This window comes from Glycine max, chromosome 17 (assembly GCF_000004515.6).
Source record: "Glycine max cultivar Williams 82 chromosome 17, Glycine_max_v4.0, whole genome shotgun sequence".
In the NCBI taxonomy this organism is placed as follows: domain Eukaryota; kingdom Viridiplantae; phylum Streptophyta; class Magnoliopsida; order Fabales; family Fabaceae; genus Glycine; species Glycine max.
Genome location: NC_038253.2, coordinates 9,436,283 through 9,456,660, shown reverse-complemented (window position 1 = coordinate 9,456,660; position 20,378 = coordinate 9,436,283). Strand labels below are relative to the sequence as shown.

General features: G+C 32.4%; 2 protein-coding genes across 2 annotated transcripts; one reads left to right on the top strand and one right to left on the bottom strand.

Moving 5' to 3' along the window:
• Nucleotides 1-880: 880 nt before the first annotated feature.
• LOC100797015 (myb family transcription factor EFM) lies at nucleotides 881-4,532 on the top strand. The gene is made up of 4 exons (XM_003550786.5): nucleotides 881-1,777; nucleotides 2,267-2,896; nucleotides 3,482-3,558; nucleotides 3,773-4,532. The coding sequence occupies exons 1-4, from the start codon at nucleotides 1,588-1,590 to the stop codon at nucleotides 4,232-4,234; spliced, it is 1,359 nt and encodes a 452-aa protein (XP_003550834.1). The 5' UTR covers nucleotides 881-1,587; the 3' UTR covers nucleotides 4,235-4,532.
• Nucleotides 4,533-6,126: 1,594 nt separating this feature from the next.
• On the bottom strand, nucleotides 6,127-9,918 carry LOC100797556 (glycine-rich RNA-binding protein RZ1B). Its single transcript, XM_006600697.4, has 9 exons — nucleotides 9,647-9,918; nucleotides 9,408-9,506; nucleotides 8,811-9,283; nucleotides 8,634-8,700; nucleotides 8,441-8,494; nucleotides 8,049-8,117; nucleotides 7,864-7,929; nucleotides 7,703-7,771; nucleotides 6,127-6,468 (listed from the first exon to the last, which is right to left on the bottom strand). Exons 1-9 carry the CDS (start codon nucleotides 9,755-9,757, stop codon nucleotides 6,379-6,381), a joined length of 1,098 nt encoding a protein of 365 aa, XP_006600760.1. The 5' UTR covers nucleotides 9,758-9,918; the 3' UTR covers nucleotides 6,127-6,378.
• Between the last annotated feature and the right edge of the window lie 10,460 nt (nucleotides 9,919-20,378).

Here is a 20,378-nt window from a genome sequence, read left to right as displayed (position 1 = left end):
TTCTTACCCACTTCATTAAAGATAGTAGCAGAAGAAGATTCTCCTCTGCTGGGCTCCTTTATCACTCTTTTGGAGGGTGATTTTTTTTTTCTTCTCCCCTTTAAGCTTCGTGGGTTGTGTTCACTTAATTTAGAGTCGCAGAATTGGAACTAATAAGATATTCCTTTCTTGGAGGCAAATATTTTATTCTATATGGTGAGTGTCTCGTTTTTTAGATTAGATATTCCTCCCCTTCCCTGAATGCACTCAAATTCATGACAATTATGCAACTTTTTGGACTCAATGAGAAAGTTGCAAGGTTGTTTGATACTAAAACCTATTTGAATATGTGCTTTCCCTCTCCTTTTCTCCCTTTCTCTTTATTCACTGTGTTGGTAAGAATTATGTTGATGGTATATGCTCCCCCACAATTCAATGTCTTTTGATTAATTAATCATGATAGATTCATTAATTATTGCTGCTGAAACAGCAATTGAATACACGGGTATGAATGGATACCCACAAGACCTATGTTGCACTACAAGTGGCCAACATCTGCATCCATGCATGCATGTTAGTTTCATAAAATGATTTTTCTGATCATTCCTCGAGGATGATCAGCTATAACAAAATACAACCATAACATAATATACCATAGTTAGAACTAACATAATCTTATATATATATATATATATATATATATATATATTATGTTCATTTAATCCATAAAGGCAATCATATTTATAAATGATAAATTTATCCCTTTTTTATATTTAATTAATCTCTGCTTAAGATGGAATAAGACCTCTTTGATACATGACATGCATCCATGCATATATCCTTGTCCTTGTACTTAATCCCAAAGACTTTTGAAGCAAAAAATTCATGGATATATCCGGTAAAGCAAAAAAAAACTCTGGTGAAAAGAAGAAAAGCAACAAAGATAATACACCGTTAATGAGATCTTGATTTGAAATTGTTGGAGAATCTGAGTCTCATTTTGCGCATAGGCATAGCTCGTATGAAAAGAAAGCCAAAATAAAAGGAGTACAACGAGGGATAAAAAAAAAGAGAGAAAGGAGTACTAAAGAAAAAAAAAAGGGGGTAACAGTAAGAAGAATCACCTTTTGTATTAGTGATTTTGAATTCGTACAAAGAACACCCAGAGGTTCTAAAACCAGGCTCTAAGCACATGACCCTCTAATGTCAGACTCTCTGATTCCTTCTCTCATTTTTATTTTTATTTTTTACACTTCTTTTTATTTTTTATTTTTTGTTTTGCACTGGTTCTTTGTAGGAAGTTACTTCCCTCTGCTTTATCCCATTCTTTTTCTTTTCTCTCTCTTAAACCTGCTTTATTCCCATTGAACTCACCTCTAAAAAGAAGACGATCCTCCCTCGATCCTCCTTGTGTTTCAGAAACAACATTACCACCCTTTCTCTCTCTCTCTCTCTCTCATATCACAAAGGAAGAAGCCAAAGACCCTCTTTTGCTCTTGTTTGTTCCCACATACCAACCTGTTCCTACTTTGGCATGAACATATCTCACTCTCACACTGTGTGAACTTGCTAATAAGTTGGTTATAGCTATACACGTGAATTTAAAGAATGGAATCACCCTCAGAACTAAGCCTTGATTGCAAGCCTCAGAGCTATTCCTTGCTACTCAAATCATTTGGAGATCAGACTGATCAGACCTACAAGCTTGAAGAATTCCTCTCTCGCTTGGAGGAAGAACGTCTCAAGATTGATGCTTTCAAGCGCGAGCTTCCTCTCTGCATGCAACTTCTCACCAACGGTACAGAATTGAAATAACCCTTTTATAAACATCCACACCAAAACTAAATTCAAAATCCCATCCCCCAATAAACTAATCAAACATACAGAATCCAAAACCTTAAAGATTCAAGCTATCAATTCTAAATTAAATATAGATAAATAGATATAACACTAACAAACTCGATCAGATTTTTTTTCTCATTCAGATTTTTCTAATAAAGTCTAGTATTTATATATGATCAAACTTTATTATCTTCAAATCATCTTCTTCTATTCTGGCATCTCTTTGGTAAATTTCTCCTCTTTTTTTCCACCTTTAATCACGTACATATTTGTCTACTTTAATTGATTTATTTGAATGCTATTTAGATAGTGATCAGATATTAATCATTAAGGGTGGAAATAACATGCAACCATATGCATATTTTTTTCCCCAATAATATTCTTTTGTGCACACCAAGCAATTTAGTTAACTAACTAGGCACACAATTATTTTTGGTTGGAACAGCCATGGAAGCTTCAAGGCAGCAACTACAGGCCTATAAAGTAAACCATGGAACAAAGCCAGTTCTCGAAGAATTCATACCCATGAAGCACTTAGCCTCAGATCAAAGCTCAGAGAAGGCAACAAACATGTCTGACAAGGCAAATTGGATGACATCTGCACAATTATGGAGCCAAGCAAGTGAAGGAACAAAACAACAACCAACAATCACAACACCTAAAGAATCTGATATAGGCTTCAGCATAAGTCCAAAGCTGGCTCTAGACAACAAACAGAGGAACGGTGGAGGAGCCTTTCTTCCATTCTCCAAAGAAAGAAACTCTTGCCAGGGCTCTACATTGCGGCCTCTTCCTGAACTGGCTCTTGCCTATGCGGAGAAAGAAATGGAGGACAAGAAATTACGTCCAGAGGTAGAAATTAAGGGAGTTTCGTGCCAGAGTAAGAAGGAGAATTCGGGAAGTGATGGAACTGTGGTTGATCAAGGAAAAGGTGGTAGCCCAGTTGCATCGTCTCATGCAACAACAACCACAACCACTAGCAGTGCACAAACTCATAGGAAAGCTAGAAGGTGTTGGTCACCAGACCTGCACCGAAGATTTGTTAATGCCCTTCAAATGCTTGGTGGATCACAAGGTACATAAGTGATAAGCTTAGATAAAAATATATATGATCAAGCACTTGTTTGGTAACTCATTAGGACATGTTTTGCTTTCAGTTGGAACACCGATAGTCTGTTTCTGTTTCTGTTTCAAAAAGTAAACCTGAAAAAGTTCCTGTTTGATGTTTAGTTAGATTTATTCTAAACTGAGTTTTTTTTTTTAACTTAGTTTGAAATAAAAGATATTAGAAGGTTTTTGCAAAATCAATTTATAAAATAAAAAAATTAAATTGAATTTTGTAAATTTTAATCAAATACTTAATTTTAAGAAATATTTTTTTAAAAGTTAAGCAATAAAAATAGAACAATACTTTTTAATACCCCACTTTTCTAAATTAACATTTATGATTTTTTTTTATTTCTCTTCCTGTCATTTTATATTTGCTATCATATTTATAGTCTTCTCTATTTTATATAGGTGATAAATAGGTTTCTGAATCTCCAAAAATAATTTTTGATAAAAAAAAAGCCAGAAATAAACAATCAAACATGCACTAAGAACTAAGAAGGGTCCTTAATTTTGATTCAGAATCTCATAATGAATTGATTTGTTGACACAGTGGCGACCCCAAAGCAGATAAGGGAGTTGATGAAGGTTGACGGTTTGACCAATGATGAAGTTAAAAGCCATTTGCAGGTAAAATGTTACATTTTTCATTTTTCTGTTCAACTGTGCATGTGACAGACACAGGCATCTTTGTTGTTGTAGTTGTACTATTATCATGGCCACCATGACGTACCATTCTGCATTCCCAAACCAACATTTTGTAGTTAGTTTTGTTTCTGTTTCTTTCTTTTTCTGACACAAATTATTAATCTATAATTCCATTTCTTATTTATTTTGTTAACAGAAATATAGGCTTCACACAAGAAGACCCAGTCCAAGTCCTCAAGCGGTTGGAGCAGCACCACAGCTTGTGGTCCTCGGCGGAATCTGGGTCCCACCGGAATATGCCACGGCAGCACACACAGCCACCCCTACTCTCTACGGCGCCCACCCTACCTCCCACGCGCCGCCGCCACATTACTGCGCTGCCACTCCCATGCCACAAGACTTCTACACCACGGCGCCGCCACAGCCGCTGCTTCCGCCGCCTCCGCCGCACCACAACGCTCTGCACCACCTGCACATGTACAAGGCGGCACCGCACGGCCAAGGCTCGCCGGAATCCGACGTTCCCAGCAACGGAGAGCGATCGGAGAGTATTGAGGATGGGAAGTCGGAGAGTAGCAGCTGGAAGGGGGAGAATGAAGGGGAGAGGAAAGGGATTAGTAAAGGGAGCAATGGGAGTGAGATCACTCTCAAGTTCTAGGGTTTTAGAATTAGGGTTTTGCTTGCATCCCATAACCGATGCATGTTCAACTACTATTCATTATTGTTCAACAAAAATGGGAAAAAAAAAAACAAACTAAGTAGAACAAAATATCCTTAGCTGTACTTTTTGCATATGTTTCTGTGGTACTGCAGAGGGTAAAAGAGGCATAAAGGTGGACATTTGTTTTGTTTTGTTTTTTTTTTTTGTTCTTTACCGTATGTAAAGTATTGATGCTGTTATAGTGTTATGTATTGGCACACTAGTACTACATGGAGGGAAGAATTGGATTCTGATACTCTTGGCATTTTCTGGGTTACAAGGTTGCCCTTAAGTTTCACAATAATATCATTGTCCGTGACCGAAGGCTATGCTCTATAAAAGGATTTCCCAGTGTTACGTTTATGTGGACTATTTGGGAGAGTAGAAGGAATTTTAAGAACTAAAATAAAAGGAAGAAAGAAAGACAAATTTAGGCACATTTTATTGAGTGTTTAGAATATTGTTATCTAATTAAAATTAAAAATTTATTTTTATAATGAAAATTAACTTTTATTGTATGAGTTATCAATATAAAACTGCAATTTTAATTTTTTTTAAAAAAAACAGTTATAAAAGTTTCCAAAAAAATCACACTCAAATTTGTCTTTTAATTTTATTAAAGTTATCTAATCTGCCTCCAGCGAAATGATATGTTAATGTCTCATTTAGTTAGTAATTGATATTTAACTTCTGGACACCTTTTTGTTTAGGGATTAATTTTCATACTCTGTTGATCTAAGGACTAACTGAGTTTTTTTGTAAAGCAAATTGTGCACGGACTTGAATTCTCGGGTTTTGGATGCTAAAAATATTTACATGCCAGTGGTTGTGTAATTTCTTTGTTGTTGGAAAAAGTAACAGGCTCACTTTTAAAAGTAGAATGGGCTTAGGCCCCTTGTATTCAACACAAAGAAAAGGACAGGATCACAATCTCATACAACTATTCAAGCACTGGAGGAGTATTATCTTTCCAACTAGTAGGGGTCTTTTTCAAGCACACAAGTTTTACTTAATGTCATAATAGGTGCAGGAAGCATTTCGGGAAGTGCAGGAAGCAACTGCCATGGGTTCATTGGTTTTGAAAAATTAAAACAGAACTTTTGTTTTTTTTACATTAGTTGTCCTCGGCCTACAAGGTATATTGGTTGATTACCTCGTTAATGTTCGGGGAGCCATTGCAACGTCCAGTGATATATTTTATTTTTATGTTCAGATATAATCAACATAAAGATTGCTTAGAGTGTCGACTTCCCCTGCTACTAATCATCTTGGGTAATATACAATTTGCTTACTATCATACCATGTCCATGTTACCCACTGAATCTATTTTATACCAAGTCCATGTTATTCATTTTTTTTTTTTTGGCTGAATAAACCACCAAACTAGACATGGCTGATTTATAATTAATTAACCCAAATCACGCAAATTTTTCATACAAAGGATTCTGGGAATTGCTACGCGCACCATTCGTTTTGTTGGTACACTCAACGCACAACATATGTAATTTCCATATTGTCCTTCCGTAATTGGTTTCCGGATTCATACAAAGGACAATATGGAAATTACATATGTTGTGCTGGGTGTACCAACAAAACAAATGGTGTGCATAACAATTCCCAAGGATTCTTCAGCACTTAAAATAAAAATCCATATTGGTGAAAAGGTAGCTTACAGGATGTTAGAAGTTCAATCTTTAGTATTAACATTTACCATTATACCAAAAAACATTTTCCACTCTATAAACTGTGCCGTGCAACAGAACCAATTAGAGCCCCCAAACTCCCGCTGACCAAGCAGAGAAGCACATGCACAGATGGTCAGAAACGTCAGGTCATGCAATTCAATCCAGTGGAGTTCAAAAAGTCAGCTTGTTTTCTCTAGTGAAAATTTATGACACATGAAGTTACAATGTTTACCAACAACTTCACAGTATAAACAAAACTCTATTAATGCTATTTAGTAGAGACTGGAGTGGAATCGAAAAGGAAAAATAAAAAGAGAATTTATCCAGCCTTTTTTTCTTCTCCATATAACATTAAGGTATTCTATGCTAAACCCATTTTAAGCATCAATAACAAAATCTGAACCTCCGAAAGATATATTACAATCTACCATCAAGACTTCCATTTGTTAGTTGTCTATCCTTTAATTCATCACCATCAATCTCTGACATTGCTGTCACAATTAGAGCCTGCAAGCCGCAAAAAAGAAAATACTTAGTCATACTACCTGCACAATTTCATCACAACCATTTGGGACATGTGGAGATTGAGAAGAAAGGCAAGAAAGCAACTGGAATTATAGGAACAACTGAACTCTGCTAATTTAAGGCAACACCACATCAGACCATATTCATAATTTCAAAACAATAATGATGAGCAAACATCAGAGATCTTTCAAATCTCAACAGAGACCTATTTCAGCCATTTTCTTGATAATAAGGAATTCATTTCCTGCAAGTTGCTACTGCATTTTTCTTTATAAGTTCACACATGTATTTCAATTTCTCCATTTTTTTGCCACTGTAAAATTTATGGCATAAAATAGTTTTGTTTTGGACTTAAACATATTTTTAATCCTTGTAACTATGGTTAAGCTTGATTTTAGTCCTAAAAAAATTGTTGGTTTTGGTCCTCAAACTTCATTTCATTTTTTAAAAATGATCTGTTATTATTTAGTGATGATGTAACATGCACCTGTACAAGTCATGTAAACAACCATTATGAGGTGGCATGTATAGATGCATGTCATATCATATGATCACTGAGTAGTGAAAGGGACTGGTTTCAAAATTTTAAAATTGATGATGATCAAAACTAAAAAAAAAATGGAGGTCTAAAATCAAATTTAGCTATACCCAGGGACTAAAAACATATTCCTTCACTTTGGGTCCAAAGCTTAATTAATAGTGAGTGTACCCCACCCTTCCCTAGGATATCTTATCCTGTACATTTATACTTCTATAACTTTCTTTACTAAAATTCCTTATTCAAAAATAAATTGCATGTCTTTTTCCCGCAATGTAGCAATTTAAAAAGAAAAAAGAAAAATACCATATTTAATTTAAAAGATATATCATGGAAAAGATAAAAGAAATTTAAAAAAAATAAAGGGAGCAAAAACAAAATGAAACAACAGAAAAAAAATATTGAGATATATCTTTCATACAATTGCACTATAATGTTGAGTCGTTGACAGAAAATATTCAAGCAAGCACAACAATTTGAACATTTTATAAAGGGAGCATTTGTCATATATGTCTAAATAAAATTCATTACACAGAAACAGAATGCACAAAATCATATGAACTTGAAAAAATAGAATTCAAGATCACAATGTATAATGTATTCATTTTTTTAAAAAACACAGGACATACTTTGCAAATTCGTATATAAATCAGAATTATGTGGTGTTAAGACACAAACCTGAAGTTCTTTTTCGGTAGTTCTTAGTCCTTCTGTGCAATCATTTACTTGCAGAAAACATTTATGCAGCTGAACATCAATTGCCCAAACCCAATGTTAGCAATAGCATTCATGAATTTAATATTAGTATAGAGACTGCAAGTATCTAATGTATCACTGACCTTCATCAACTGCATCTGATGATATGAAGAGTTTTTCTTTGCATTGATCAGTGCATCCTCCAGTTTCTGCAGTAAATATCTTCCAGGTCAGAACATAATACATATTTTGTGTTCTGACTTCAGAGTAAGGACAAGCAATAAAGTAAGTTCCAAATGTGATGCATGGAAAATAAGAGAGAAGGTACCTTAGATTGCTTTTGTAATTCCTTAACATGGAGTCTTTTCTCTTCCAATCCCTCTTCCATCTGAGAAACCTGACAAGTCAAGAACTTCCACTTTCCAGCATCATCAACACATAGAAGTGGTAAAAATAACATATAGAGGGCTAGAGGACTTCTTAGTTAGAATTGAAAGACTTTTAAAGTTATATCCCAACTCAGCATGTAGTAACTAGTAAACATTGGGATTCTGTGAAGTCTTTGCATGCATTAGTATGCACCTCCAGAAAATGCAATTGTTCAGAACAAAACATTTGTCACACTATCATAAAGCTGCATACTAGTGTAGACTTGATCATTTAAAAAAAAAATTATCATTCATTCATGTGAATCAGATTAGCTTTAAAGAGATTACAAACCTCCTTTTTTAGTTGATCAAGCTGTTGAGTTGACCTCTCTAATTGAGCTTCTACCTGAGGTCCACACAAAGAATTAAAACAAAACAAAAAATGTAACACAATCAGATTCAATTTATTTTATGCCATTATGCAATCTGAACAAGCAAATTCGGAAATCCTCACATCTCAGAATCCACACACACGTTCACATTACCTGATCATTGTGAGTACCAGCTGAATCTGACGAAAGATCCATGCTATGTTGATTTGAAACATTCAAGCTGCGGGAAGAACACTAATAAGTCCAGCAGAAGATGCATGCACCAGAAGTCAACTAAAGAAAAATAGTTGGAAATCAACATATGTCAACGAAAATGGATAGAAATCTTACTCATTGTTTCTCCTTGACTGATCTTTTTTATCCTCATCAAAACTTCTATCAGGATCACTGGTCCTATCCATTTTCCTGACTATATTCAAATCTATGCTGTGTTCTCTATCCACATCTCTGTCATGTCCCCTGCTATGTTCTTGTTCATTTTCAATTCTATCTTCCTCTGGGTTCCAGACATTATCTAACATAGCATCCCTAGCTTGATCATAATCATGAATATGCTCAAACCTTCTATCCCTATCCTGATCACGGTCTCTAGACTTATCACAGTCTCGAGTCCAATCGCTGCTCCGATTCCTATATCCATCCCTATCATTATTATCATGATCATAATCTCGCTCTCGGTCTCTACCACAATCCCAATCTCCCTTCCTCTCATCATTTTGATAATAATAACGTTCTCTGCCAAAATTTGACCTGCCCCCACGAGCCCTCACCCCATTAACTTTAATCACACGCCCGTCAATGGTCTGATTCAGAACAACACAGTGTCAAATACCTAAAACTCATAAGCTAAGCACAATATGACAATTCATAACCAAACATTAACGACCCTATAACATCTAAAAGAAGATAAACTATTAAATTACATACTCTGCCATTCATGTCGTTGATGGCATCAATTGCAGACCTAGGATTTGTGAAAGTAACAAAACAATAGCACTTGCCCCTAGTGCGTTGGTCGTTGATTATCTGAAGGAAAAAAAAGTTGGCAATTAAAACGGAAACCCAATGAGTGGAATTGATTATTTGTGAAAGGAATCAGATAAATAAAGTGGCGAAACAGTAAGTTGGTTAAAACCCTAAAAGAGATAAGAGTTAGAAAAGTGGACCTTAACATCAAGGATGGCGCCATACAAATTGAAGACTGTGCGAATGGTTTGTTCGGTGGCGTCGTAGGGAAGGCCCCCTACATATATGGAGCTATCATCGTCCATTGTCATTTTTCCTTTTCTGCTACCTTACCTTATTCTCTTTGCATTCTATCACTTCACTTCTTTGCTTCAACCTTCTTGCTCCTCACTATCCCATAATAAATCCTTACTCAGTCAACCCCCACTTTCTACTTCACTCAAATTCTATTTCAATTTTCAAATGTCTAATCAAGTCTTGTAATTTGTAAATAAAGACTTCCTACTCAGTATTATTATATTTTTAAAATTAAAGAGTGTAAATCAGGGATTACTTTAGGTTAACAAAAAAATTTGATTTCATATCCTGAATATATAATTGCATTAAAAAAACTAAATGTGTAATGGTATGAGTATTTTAAAAAATAATTGTTTATAAAATTAAAATTGATCAAGCATACACTTAAAGCATGCTTATCTCGAAGCAGGAAAAAAAATGTTTGCGTTTCTTTTGTTTTTGTTTTTGTTTTTGCTGTCTTTTACTTTCTTCGTGTAAAAAAAAAAATGTTTATGTCAATTCGTTCGTTAACGACTTACACAATAGTAGATGAAAGCATAGTTACCCGAGCAACATTTTTTGGCGGTCAATTTTAAGCAGTTTTGTGTGAGCATTAAGCAACCAATGATAAGGGACATAGTCGTGCATTTTACAGCTGCAAATACTTCTGATTTAAATAATAGTTTCAGTGTACTTTTGGTCAAATGTTAAGGGACATAGTCGTGCATTTTACAGCTGCAAATACTTCTGATTTAAATAATAGTTTCAGTGTACTTTTGGTCAAATGTTTTATTACCTTAGATTTGGTTATTGTTCCTTTATTTTAAAATTTTAATTATAAATAAATAGCTAAATTTTAGTTCACAGGAAAATATTGTAATTACTTAGGGGAAAGGGAGATATTTCGTGCATCTCTATCTTTCTCAACGATAAAACATAAAATAAAAGAGAGAAATAAATGAAGTTAGGTAGAAAATGGGAATGTGTAGTTACTTTTATAAAATGAGTGGTAATTGTGGGGGTAATTTAGTTTTAAAAAGGATAACCAAAACTTCTTATTTCTTTTATTATCAGTTATAAATAATAAAGAAAAACAATATTATATAAATTGTTTTGTTTTTGTTCATATATATATATATATATATTCCTCTCCTCACTTCAAACTCAAGAGACCCTCCTTAGGGCTGCATGATGAATATTCTAAACTGAAGACCATGGGTATCATTTCTGTGCTGATGATGGACTCTGTGTATTATTCCCTACTAAGAATGTTCTGTAGTCTGGGCCAAAATATTGTGGGCTATTTCTGGTAGTGGAATGGAACGGAAGCTTCACGGCTTTTACTTCCAACACCTCTCTTTTTGCTTCTTGCATATTCTAAAACACCCAAACAGACAAAACTACCCCTCCACCCAACCACCCAACACCACCGCTCCACATAAATACCACCACCCAACACCTAAATAAAGTGATAGCATACCTCGATTTAGAATAAAGTGATAGCATATTACTCCTAAATAAATAAAAAGAAATAACACGAGCCTTGGGCACTACACCATTTTGTTGATGTGAGGATTTTATTGGTGAGCCATATGTAAGTAGCGTTGTAAGTGTTTAGTGAACCCTAAAACTGTTATGAACCTAGTGAATCCTCCAAATCCAACTCATTTAAACTTTTGCTAAAAAAATGTGTGTTTTGCCATATACGTTAATTAGACTAATTTATTAACTTATGAACACCATTTAGCTTTCTTTCCGTTAGTATCCTTTGTGTTCATAGTTAGTAGCTCTATTTTATGATTTATCCGACTAAACGGTCAATTTTGAATAAATATACATAGATACTCATGTGTTATGTGAGACCTTGAGGAAGAAAAAGAGAGAAGAAAGATAAATATAAATATGATATATGATATGATTTGATAGAAAAAAGATAAAGAGAAAACAAAGATTTTAATTAGATGTTTAAAATTTATGAGTATCTAAATATAAACACTCCTCAACTTTAGCTGTTAGTTGAGGGTGATAGCCTATATGTAATATGTAGTGTAAGTTCTGAAATTCTTACTCTTTGGTCATTTGAGAGAACATTTGATACCCAACACAAGTTGCTCAACTCATAGTCATAGTCATAGACCCCTAAAAATAAAATTGTAGAATATACTAGATCAACAGTTTGCCCTGTCCCACAAGTACTCTTGCTTTTGTTGCATTCTATCTCTTTTGTTAAAGTGAGAAATGATGAGCATAAAGAAAGGCCAATAAGTTGAGGTAATCAATGCAAAGCAAGGCTTTCTTTAACTTCATATGTTATTCAAAGCACGACATGTACCAGAATGATTGCAACTATGATATGGATAACCACCCACCTGATACTGAGAGCGATTTTACATATATGCATGTTGCCTTGTTCGTTTGCTTGGTGTAAATCATTACACAAACTTTACCAATAAATTAATCAGGACAAAAAGTTTAAAAGACCAATGCCTTTAGCATTTGTCCTTTATATAAATAAGTACACCTTTCCTTCCCCTCCTCCGAGTGTAATGACATGATGCTGGTAGTAGGCCTCTGGTTTTAAAACTTGTGGTTGGTGGCTATTAGCATAGGATGAACTAAAATTAATTTCAATTAACATTACCACTTTGCAAAAGCCAGCACAGAGGCCACCATAAATTAAGCACCACAAAATTTGTAACATCTCATTTTTCATAAAACAAAAAAAATAAATAAAGATTTTAAAAAATAAAAAAAATTAATTAATTAAATAAACAAGGAAAAATAGTTTTATTAATTAAAATAATAGTTTTAAGGTAAATAAAATAATATATGTTCTTAAAAAATAAAAATGATGTTTTATTTATTCATTTGATAAAAGGTAAAATAGAATTCTTTTTTATAAAATAATAAAATAAAGTAAATAATAAGCTAAGAATACCTAGTTATAAATAGAAATATATTAGATCAGTTTTTATAATTATGATACATCTTTATGCTCTCTCTTCTTTCAAATTCTTATTTCCTTTCTTTTCTCTCAAAACTCTTTCTTCTTCCCGAAACACTCAAACTTGTCTCAGTAAAACTATAACCTCAGACTCGTCGATCGTTGAATCATCTCGAAATTTAAACACCACGTTTGGAACTCATGTTTACACGTCCCCACCATTGGGATTTTCGAAATAATATTTGTGGTGAGAGAAATGTCTCTCGCACGTAGTTCTCTTTTTCCTACTTACACTCAAACATTTCTCAATAAAACTAATATCCTTGATTCATTAACTGTTGGATTATTGTTAAATTTGAACAACAGGATCAAAACTCATTTTTTCACATCCCCACCATAGAGATTTCTGAAATAATGTCTTTGGTAAGAGAAACATTCATCACACGGAGACAATGAAATGGAGGCTCTAATCTCTTCTCCTTCTCTCTAACGCTTGGAAATCCTAGTAGAGCAACCAAAAGCTTGAGGAATCTTAGGGAACCGCTAGAGACATCGCTATCGCTACCAGACTACACACGTGAATCCGCTTAGAGGTAAGAGATGAGTTTATCGCAATTAGGGTTACAATGAACATGTGTAAGGATCCTTAGAGGATCAAATTAGGATTTATTCTGGAATGTTTGCTAATAATTGCGAAATTTGAGTTAATTTGATAGTCAATTTTGGCTAAGAATGATTACAATTTCTTCACTTTACTGTTGTTTTTAATGAAATAATGAAGAAATTAATATCATTATAATTTTTTACCAGCAGGAATAAAAAGAAGAAAATTTCAAGTGCTTTAGAGGAAAATTGATGCAAAAACGTGAAGAAAAAGCTGAAGATTGGGATAGCTCGATTAGCGTACAAGACAAGCCCAACACGTCTCCTCGCTTAGCGGCCAACTCAGTTTAATACAAAGAAGGCCTCCGAAGAAGCCCAAAGGCGCGCTTAGTGCAAAAACCCGTGCTAAGCACGCGGTCGCGTGGAAATTAAGCTACCTTAAGCCTATAAAAAAGAGTAGGAAATAAAGGAAAAAGACACACTGAGATACCAATCCGTACACACCTACAAATCGAGACACCGAGACTTAGAGTTATCTAATGAATAAATCCTAAGTCTGAGTATCTCAAATAGGGGAAGCCCTTTATCTATGTCCATTATCTCCATCTCCTCCTCTATCCATCCTTCTTCTTCTATCCACATTAGTCCCTAAAATGTAAAGTCTCTCATGACAATGAGAGGCTAAAACCCAATTATTGGGAGCCTAGCAACCAAATGCCCTTATAACGTAATGTTTCCCTATTATCTATTTAATGCAATACCATTTTTTTATTGTTTCTTTCCTATGCTTTATTGTTGTTGTGTGGCTTGATCATCCATGCATTAGTTTTAGGGGTTATACATTGGGAAATGATAATTTCTAAAGATCTAGGAAATGGCATCTAAACAATTCATTGCTAGGGATACAATGACTTTGTTTTTCCTCTGCATACAACTCTATGCTTCATGCGATTTAATATTCTATCTTTGCAAAGATATTTGGGAGATAATAGATAAATTAGTCTCTTCATCGTGAGAGATCATTATTGAGTGTCTTAGTAGATGTGGTGGAAATTGGAAAAGCATTAAATAGCGAAAAATATTAATAATATATCAATGGTAGTTAGGCATGCTAGGCCCCAACATATTTTAAATTCTGAATTCATTTTTTACCATTATCTTTAAATTGGGTTTGCATTAATCTAAGTACAAATAAAGTTTTTATGGATTCGACACTCAGATTTTCGAGTATTTTACTACTTGAGACAAATTGGTGCACTTGTCAACGAGTTAACAAGTTTTTGGTGTCGTTGTCGGGGACTTTGTTTTTCCAACTTGGCTGTTTGCATATTCCAATTTTAAAGCAATAAGTTTTTATCTTTTAACTTTTTATTTTTATTTTTTCAAAAAAAAACTATTTTTCAATTTTTCTTTCTTCACTCTTATATTTTTTACAAAAAAAAAAAAAAGAAATATCTTTTTCTTGTGAGTCTATGCTTGCAGGGTGGAACCTCAGAAAAACTTGATCCATGGAAGATATTATAAGGAGGTGGACTAAGCATCTTGAAAGCACACGATTAGGGGTCAGTCACCCACCACTCGTAAATTGTGAGTTTTGTGGAGGAGAACATTTCAATAACAATTATTATCTCTACTCCATGGAAAATTCTTGGTGGGGACAAGAGTTACACCCTTACAATCAATATGAAGAAAAAAAAAACTTTCTAATCTGGAGAATGTGTTTATGCAATTCATGGAAACATCCCAAGCTAGCTTCGAAGTTAATCAAAACTCAATCCAGAATCAGGAAATTCAGGTTGGTAAGAGTTACTCCATGGAAAATTGTTGGTGAGAGCAAGAGTTACAACCCTACAATTTTTCATTGTCGGTGGGAGCAAGAGCAAAATAGAGTGACTCTGACTGGTCTCCCTATGATTTTACCTAGTGAGAGTAACTTGACTTACTAGTGTGTGGTTTGTCTTGTCATGTACTCCTGGGCGCTCGACGAGATTTTTCACTAACATGATAACACATTGCATATAAGATTGAGTCTTGGTATATTTATTGCATAAGCTTGTGTATTGATTGATATTGATTGGTTGAGTGATATTATGTTTTGATCCTTTAGTACATGAATGATGTGAAAATGTGTGAGACGTGTAGTGTTGACATGTGATGTTAGGCGATAAGTGTTGGAGTGACATGAGCTATTAAATATGATAATTCACTCTCTGTGTGTTATTTGTATTTGGGTCCTGTGATAATCTCGAACTTTATGTTAATAGGAGCATATGGTTAGGTGGATGACTATAGAGAATCCCATGCTAGAGGACAGTGAAACACAATGCTCTGGTAGGATGTGACATTGGGACATAGGATTCTATATTAATTGCATGAAGTTCTGGACACATAGTCTTTATCATTTTGTTTCATATGATGAGTCTTTAGTTCATTTGGAGTTTTGGACAACCTTGTTTTAGGTCGGAGATGTGTTCATACCCTTATTTGATATGTTTTTAATTTGATGATTAATGCGAATGTGAAATTTTTACTTACGTGAACTCCTTTATATTTATTAAATAAAATTATTTTAATTACTTATACATTTTCATATATAATATTATATAAATATATATATTGGGTTATAGGATGTCACAAAATTAACATTATCCTCTTCTTTCCTATCTAACTATCTCTCTTAACTCTCTTTCTCAGTATATAGCCCATCTATCTAGCTAGACAATGGCGGTGACATCATTTAATCATTATCACTCTTAAAGTTTTTTTTTTTTTTTTGTGTTCGTAGTTTCTCATTTTATACTTATAATTACAATTTTATTGATTTTTATCATAAAAACTGTTTCCAAAACTAAGTAATTCAAATATACAATAACTTATGTATAAAAAATATAGAATAACTTCAATGCACGGATAATTCTCATATTATCACTTAATGATAGATTGATACATTATTAAAATATTTAGATTTTTTAAATGATTTGTTTGGTAATAACTAACGGATGGTGGATAAGTTAACTTTTAGGCTGTAGCATATGGCTTAAAATTAACAATGATAGAAGATGGATCACTTGAAAGTGGAGGAGCTTATAGCTAATAGGGGATTAGTTAACTAATTAAATTTGAAGTGTTTGGTAAATTAGCAATTAAAATAGTTAATAAATATAAAAACATGTATGTTTATACAAATGACATATCATATGAGAATGATCATTTTATGTGAAAATGACAATGGTCATTTTTATTCGTTAGATTAAAATAAAAAGTTAAAATTAGAACATTTTAAATTCAAATTAAAGCCTTATTTAATCATAAAATCCTTATAAAATTTATTAAACAGAAAATTAAATATTTTAAAATTTTAATTTATGTTAAGATTATCAGCACAACTATCACAATAATTGTCATCATGACCAACATCATTGCCATCAACATGGCTGTCATTGCCGTTGTCGCCATCGTCATTATGTTGGTAACAATGATGGTGATCATGATGACAATCATGGTGATAGTTGTGATGATGATTTTGACGTAAATTAATTCTTTAAAATATTTAATTGTCTGTTTGGTAAATCTTATAGAAATTCTATGATTAAATTAGGTTTTAATTTAAATTAAAAATATTTTAATCTTGACATTTCATTTTGATCTAACGGATGAAAACCATCATTATATATATATATATATATAAGAATGGTCATCTTATGTGAGAATGAGAATAATAAATCTCAACCGTTAAATTAAAATAAAAAGTTAATATTAAAATATTTTAAATTCAAATTAAAGTTTCTTGTAAAATCTCTAAAAGATTTATCAAACAAAAATTAAAATATCTTAAAGATTTAATTTATGACATCCTGTAATATCTCAAATCTATTATCACCATTATCATGATCATTTCCGTCACAACTGTTATAATTGTCACCACAACCACCGTCAACTACCACCACCATGACTATTTTCACCATTACTACCCTCCTCACTATTATGATCGTTGTCACGACCACTAATATGATCTTTGGTCGTTGTCACCACCACCATCGCCCGTGGTGACAGAGATCATGTTAGTGGCGACGATCACGATGGTGGTGATTATTGTGGTAACGATTTTGACATAAATTATTTTTTTCTTTGATAAAGAATATAAATTAAATCTTTAAGATATTGAATTTCTTATTTGGTAAATCTTTTAAAGATTTATGGTTAAATAAAACTTTAATTTAAATCTAAAATATTTTAATTTTGACATTTCATTTTAATATAACTGTTAAGATTAATCATTTTTATTCTCACATAAGATGGTCATTCTCATGTAATATGTTCTCTTTCTTTATATATATATATATAAAAGACATATCATATGAGAAGAAGTCATTTTATATGAGAGCGAGAGGATTAAATTTAAATCATATAATCAAATATGAATCGTAAATATTTGATGTCATGAATCTAATTATTTAAAAAGGATGGATCGTTGTTCTAGGAATGAATCTAGACGAGTAGACAGATTCTGCTAGTTCATACTCATTGGCACTAGCACGATTTAGTGTTATGGTGTTTGAGCCCCTCCCTAAGTTAAAATATATATCATCCAAGAATCTTCTACATCCCTTTTGTTGAGAAAAAAATAAAATAAAAGGCTTAACTGTAAAAAATAGTTCTCTTATTTATACCAACTCACTAGATCGATTTTCCTATAATTTAATTCACCAATTGAGTCCCCTTTGTTTTTCAATCTGGCTATTTGAATCTCCAGCCTCGAAATTTGATGTTGACTGTCACGTGTCATAATTTTTTTATGACTCGTGACCATCCCCATTAACAATCAACGTCCAATTTTGGATTGGAGACTCAAATAATCAAATTGAAAAAAAAATAAAATAAGAAACTCAATTGGTGGTGAATTAAATTATAGGAAACTAATTTAGTGAGTCGGGATAAACAAGGGAATTGTTTTTACAATTAAGCCAAAATAAAAATGGTTTTGATGTTTCAAAATATCTTGTTATGTTGTGAATTTTTTAGGAATGCACAACACTGGCTAGTTCTGTTTTTTACAGGTTTAGGGGTTGAAATCTGTTTTTTTTTTTTAAGTATGGATGTGTTATATTTTCTGTTTTTCCAAATATTCCTTAATACAGCTGGTTCTTTGTCAGTATTGGTGCTACACGAGCTAGATTGTTATAATTCACTTTATCATCTATATAATGTAATTGTGTAGGGATTGGTTTCTTTATTGGTTAGTTTAATACAGGTCTCTAATTAGTGGATTATGAGAAAATTAACAGGCTAAATTTACCACTACTTATGTTCGGTTGATTAGATAGGAGGTACATGCATCTTAATTCTAATATCAATCACCATTCATAAGGTAATACAGAGGTAACCCACTATATATATGTTGGATGTGTAATAAGGCAAAAGAATGCCACGAATGATGTATTTGGTTTAGGGAATGCAAATAGAAAAAATAAAAATAAAAAAATAAATTAAAATAAAGTATAAAAGATATGAGTTTTATCAAAAAATATAATATTTTTCTCATATATTATTTTTTTCTTTTCTTTCAAATAAATCATAAAAAAGTGGTTAAAGGTTAAAAACACTGTTGTGATGATTTGTCTGGAAAAAAATAGTTCATAACGTAAATGGTCTTTAACCTATTACAAAAGTAATGGTCCTTTTTAATTAAGAGATAAATAAATTACTAGAATTCACAGAGCGAATTAAGTACTTAAATGGTGTTAGATATTTGAACCCTAGCTAATTACTCAAGTGGTGCTTTGAACGAAAGAGCATCTAAATCAGTACTGTTATGGTGAGATTGATGGATACCCCCGAACCCGATAATCATTCTGGCCTTTATGGACATGCATTGCAACGTTTTGTCAATCATTCTCCCGTTTTGGTGGGTCAAGCTGCGTGCAACATTCCACATCCTTATAAAAGAAACACAATCATTTCTCCCTTTGACTTCAAAAGTGCGTACCTTCTTTATTCCCAATTGATTTCTGTCAATTTTCATTTATTATTATTTTTCTTTTAAATACTACTACTATCATGTAAAATTAATTTTAATTTAAATCTTTATATATTACATTCAATCAAATATATCTTAATTTCTATCTTAGATCAATTTAAATTTTGATCAATCTTAAATTAAAATGTTGTTTTTTTATTTTTAATTTTAATTAAATACATCAATAAATGACATGTTATAATTTAGGTTAAAATGTAATATTTGTCTTCCTCTTTTCTTGAATTTATGTTTTTAGTTTCTTTATTTTTTAATTAAGATATTTTATCTTTTATTTTTAAAATATTTATGATTCTGATCTCTATTTTTTAAGTGAGATATTTCATTTTTCAATTTTTAAAAATTTATAATTTTAATTTTTGTGTCCAGTTTTAAACATCGATTTATGTTTTTTTATAAACATTGAATGAGAGTGTTTATTTGTTATGCATGACTAATGTTTTTTAATTATTTAATTATTAATAATTTTAATTTATTAAAAAAATTAAAAAAATACAAATCAATAAGTCTGACATTGAGTAAAGAGACTAAAATAACAGATTTTTTAAAAATAGAGAATAAAATATCTCAATTAAAAAATAAATAGATTAAAATCACATGTTTTTAAAAATAGGAAAATAGAAATTATATTTTAATCTATAATTTAAATAATTTGTTTTCATAACTTTTCGGAAAATTTTAAGGTTTACCTCTTTAGCATGCCATTATGGGATTTAAATGGTAGAACTTTTTTTACGAACAACAAAACAAATGGGTGAACTTTTTTTATCCCTTGCTGATTTATTTAAGAATCATGTTTTAGGTGTTGTACATTAGCATCAAATGGGCTAAAGCTCATTTCAGAAAAGTTTCGCTAACAATCTTATAATTTTGTGATGAATTATGATCATTTTATTTTATATATTTTTTGCTAGGCATTTGCAAAATATTGTTTCTAGTTTAAGTATAATATGTAACGGATTAACTTGTGTTGTGTTCTTAAGACAACAGCTCTTCTTATTTTGTTCGTTGAGGCCAATCCTCATAACTTAGTTTTGGTTGAGTGGATCGAAGTTGCCAAAAATTCAGTCTAAAA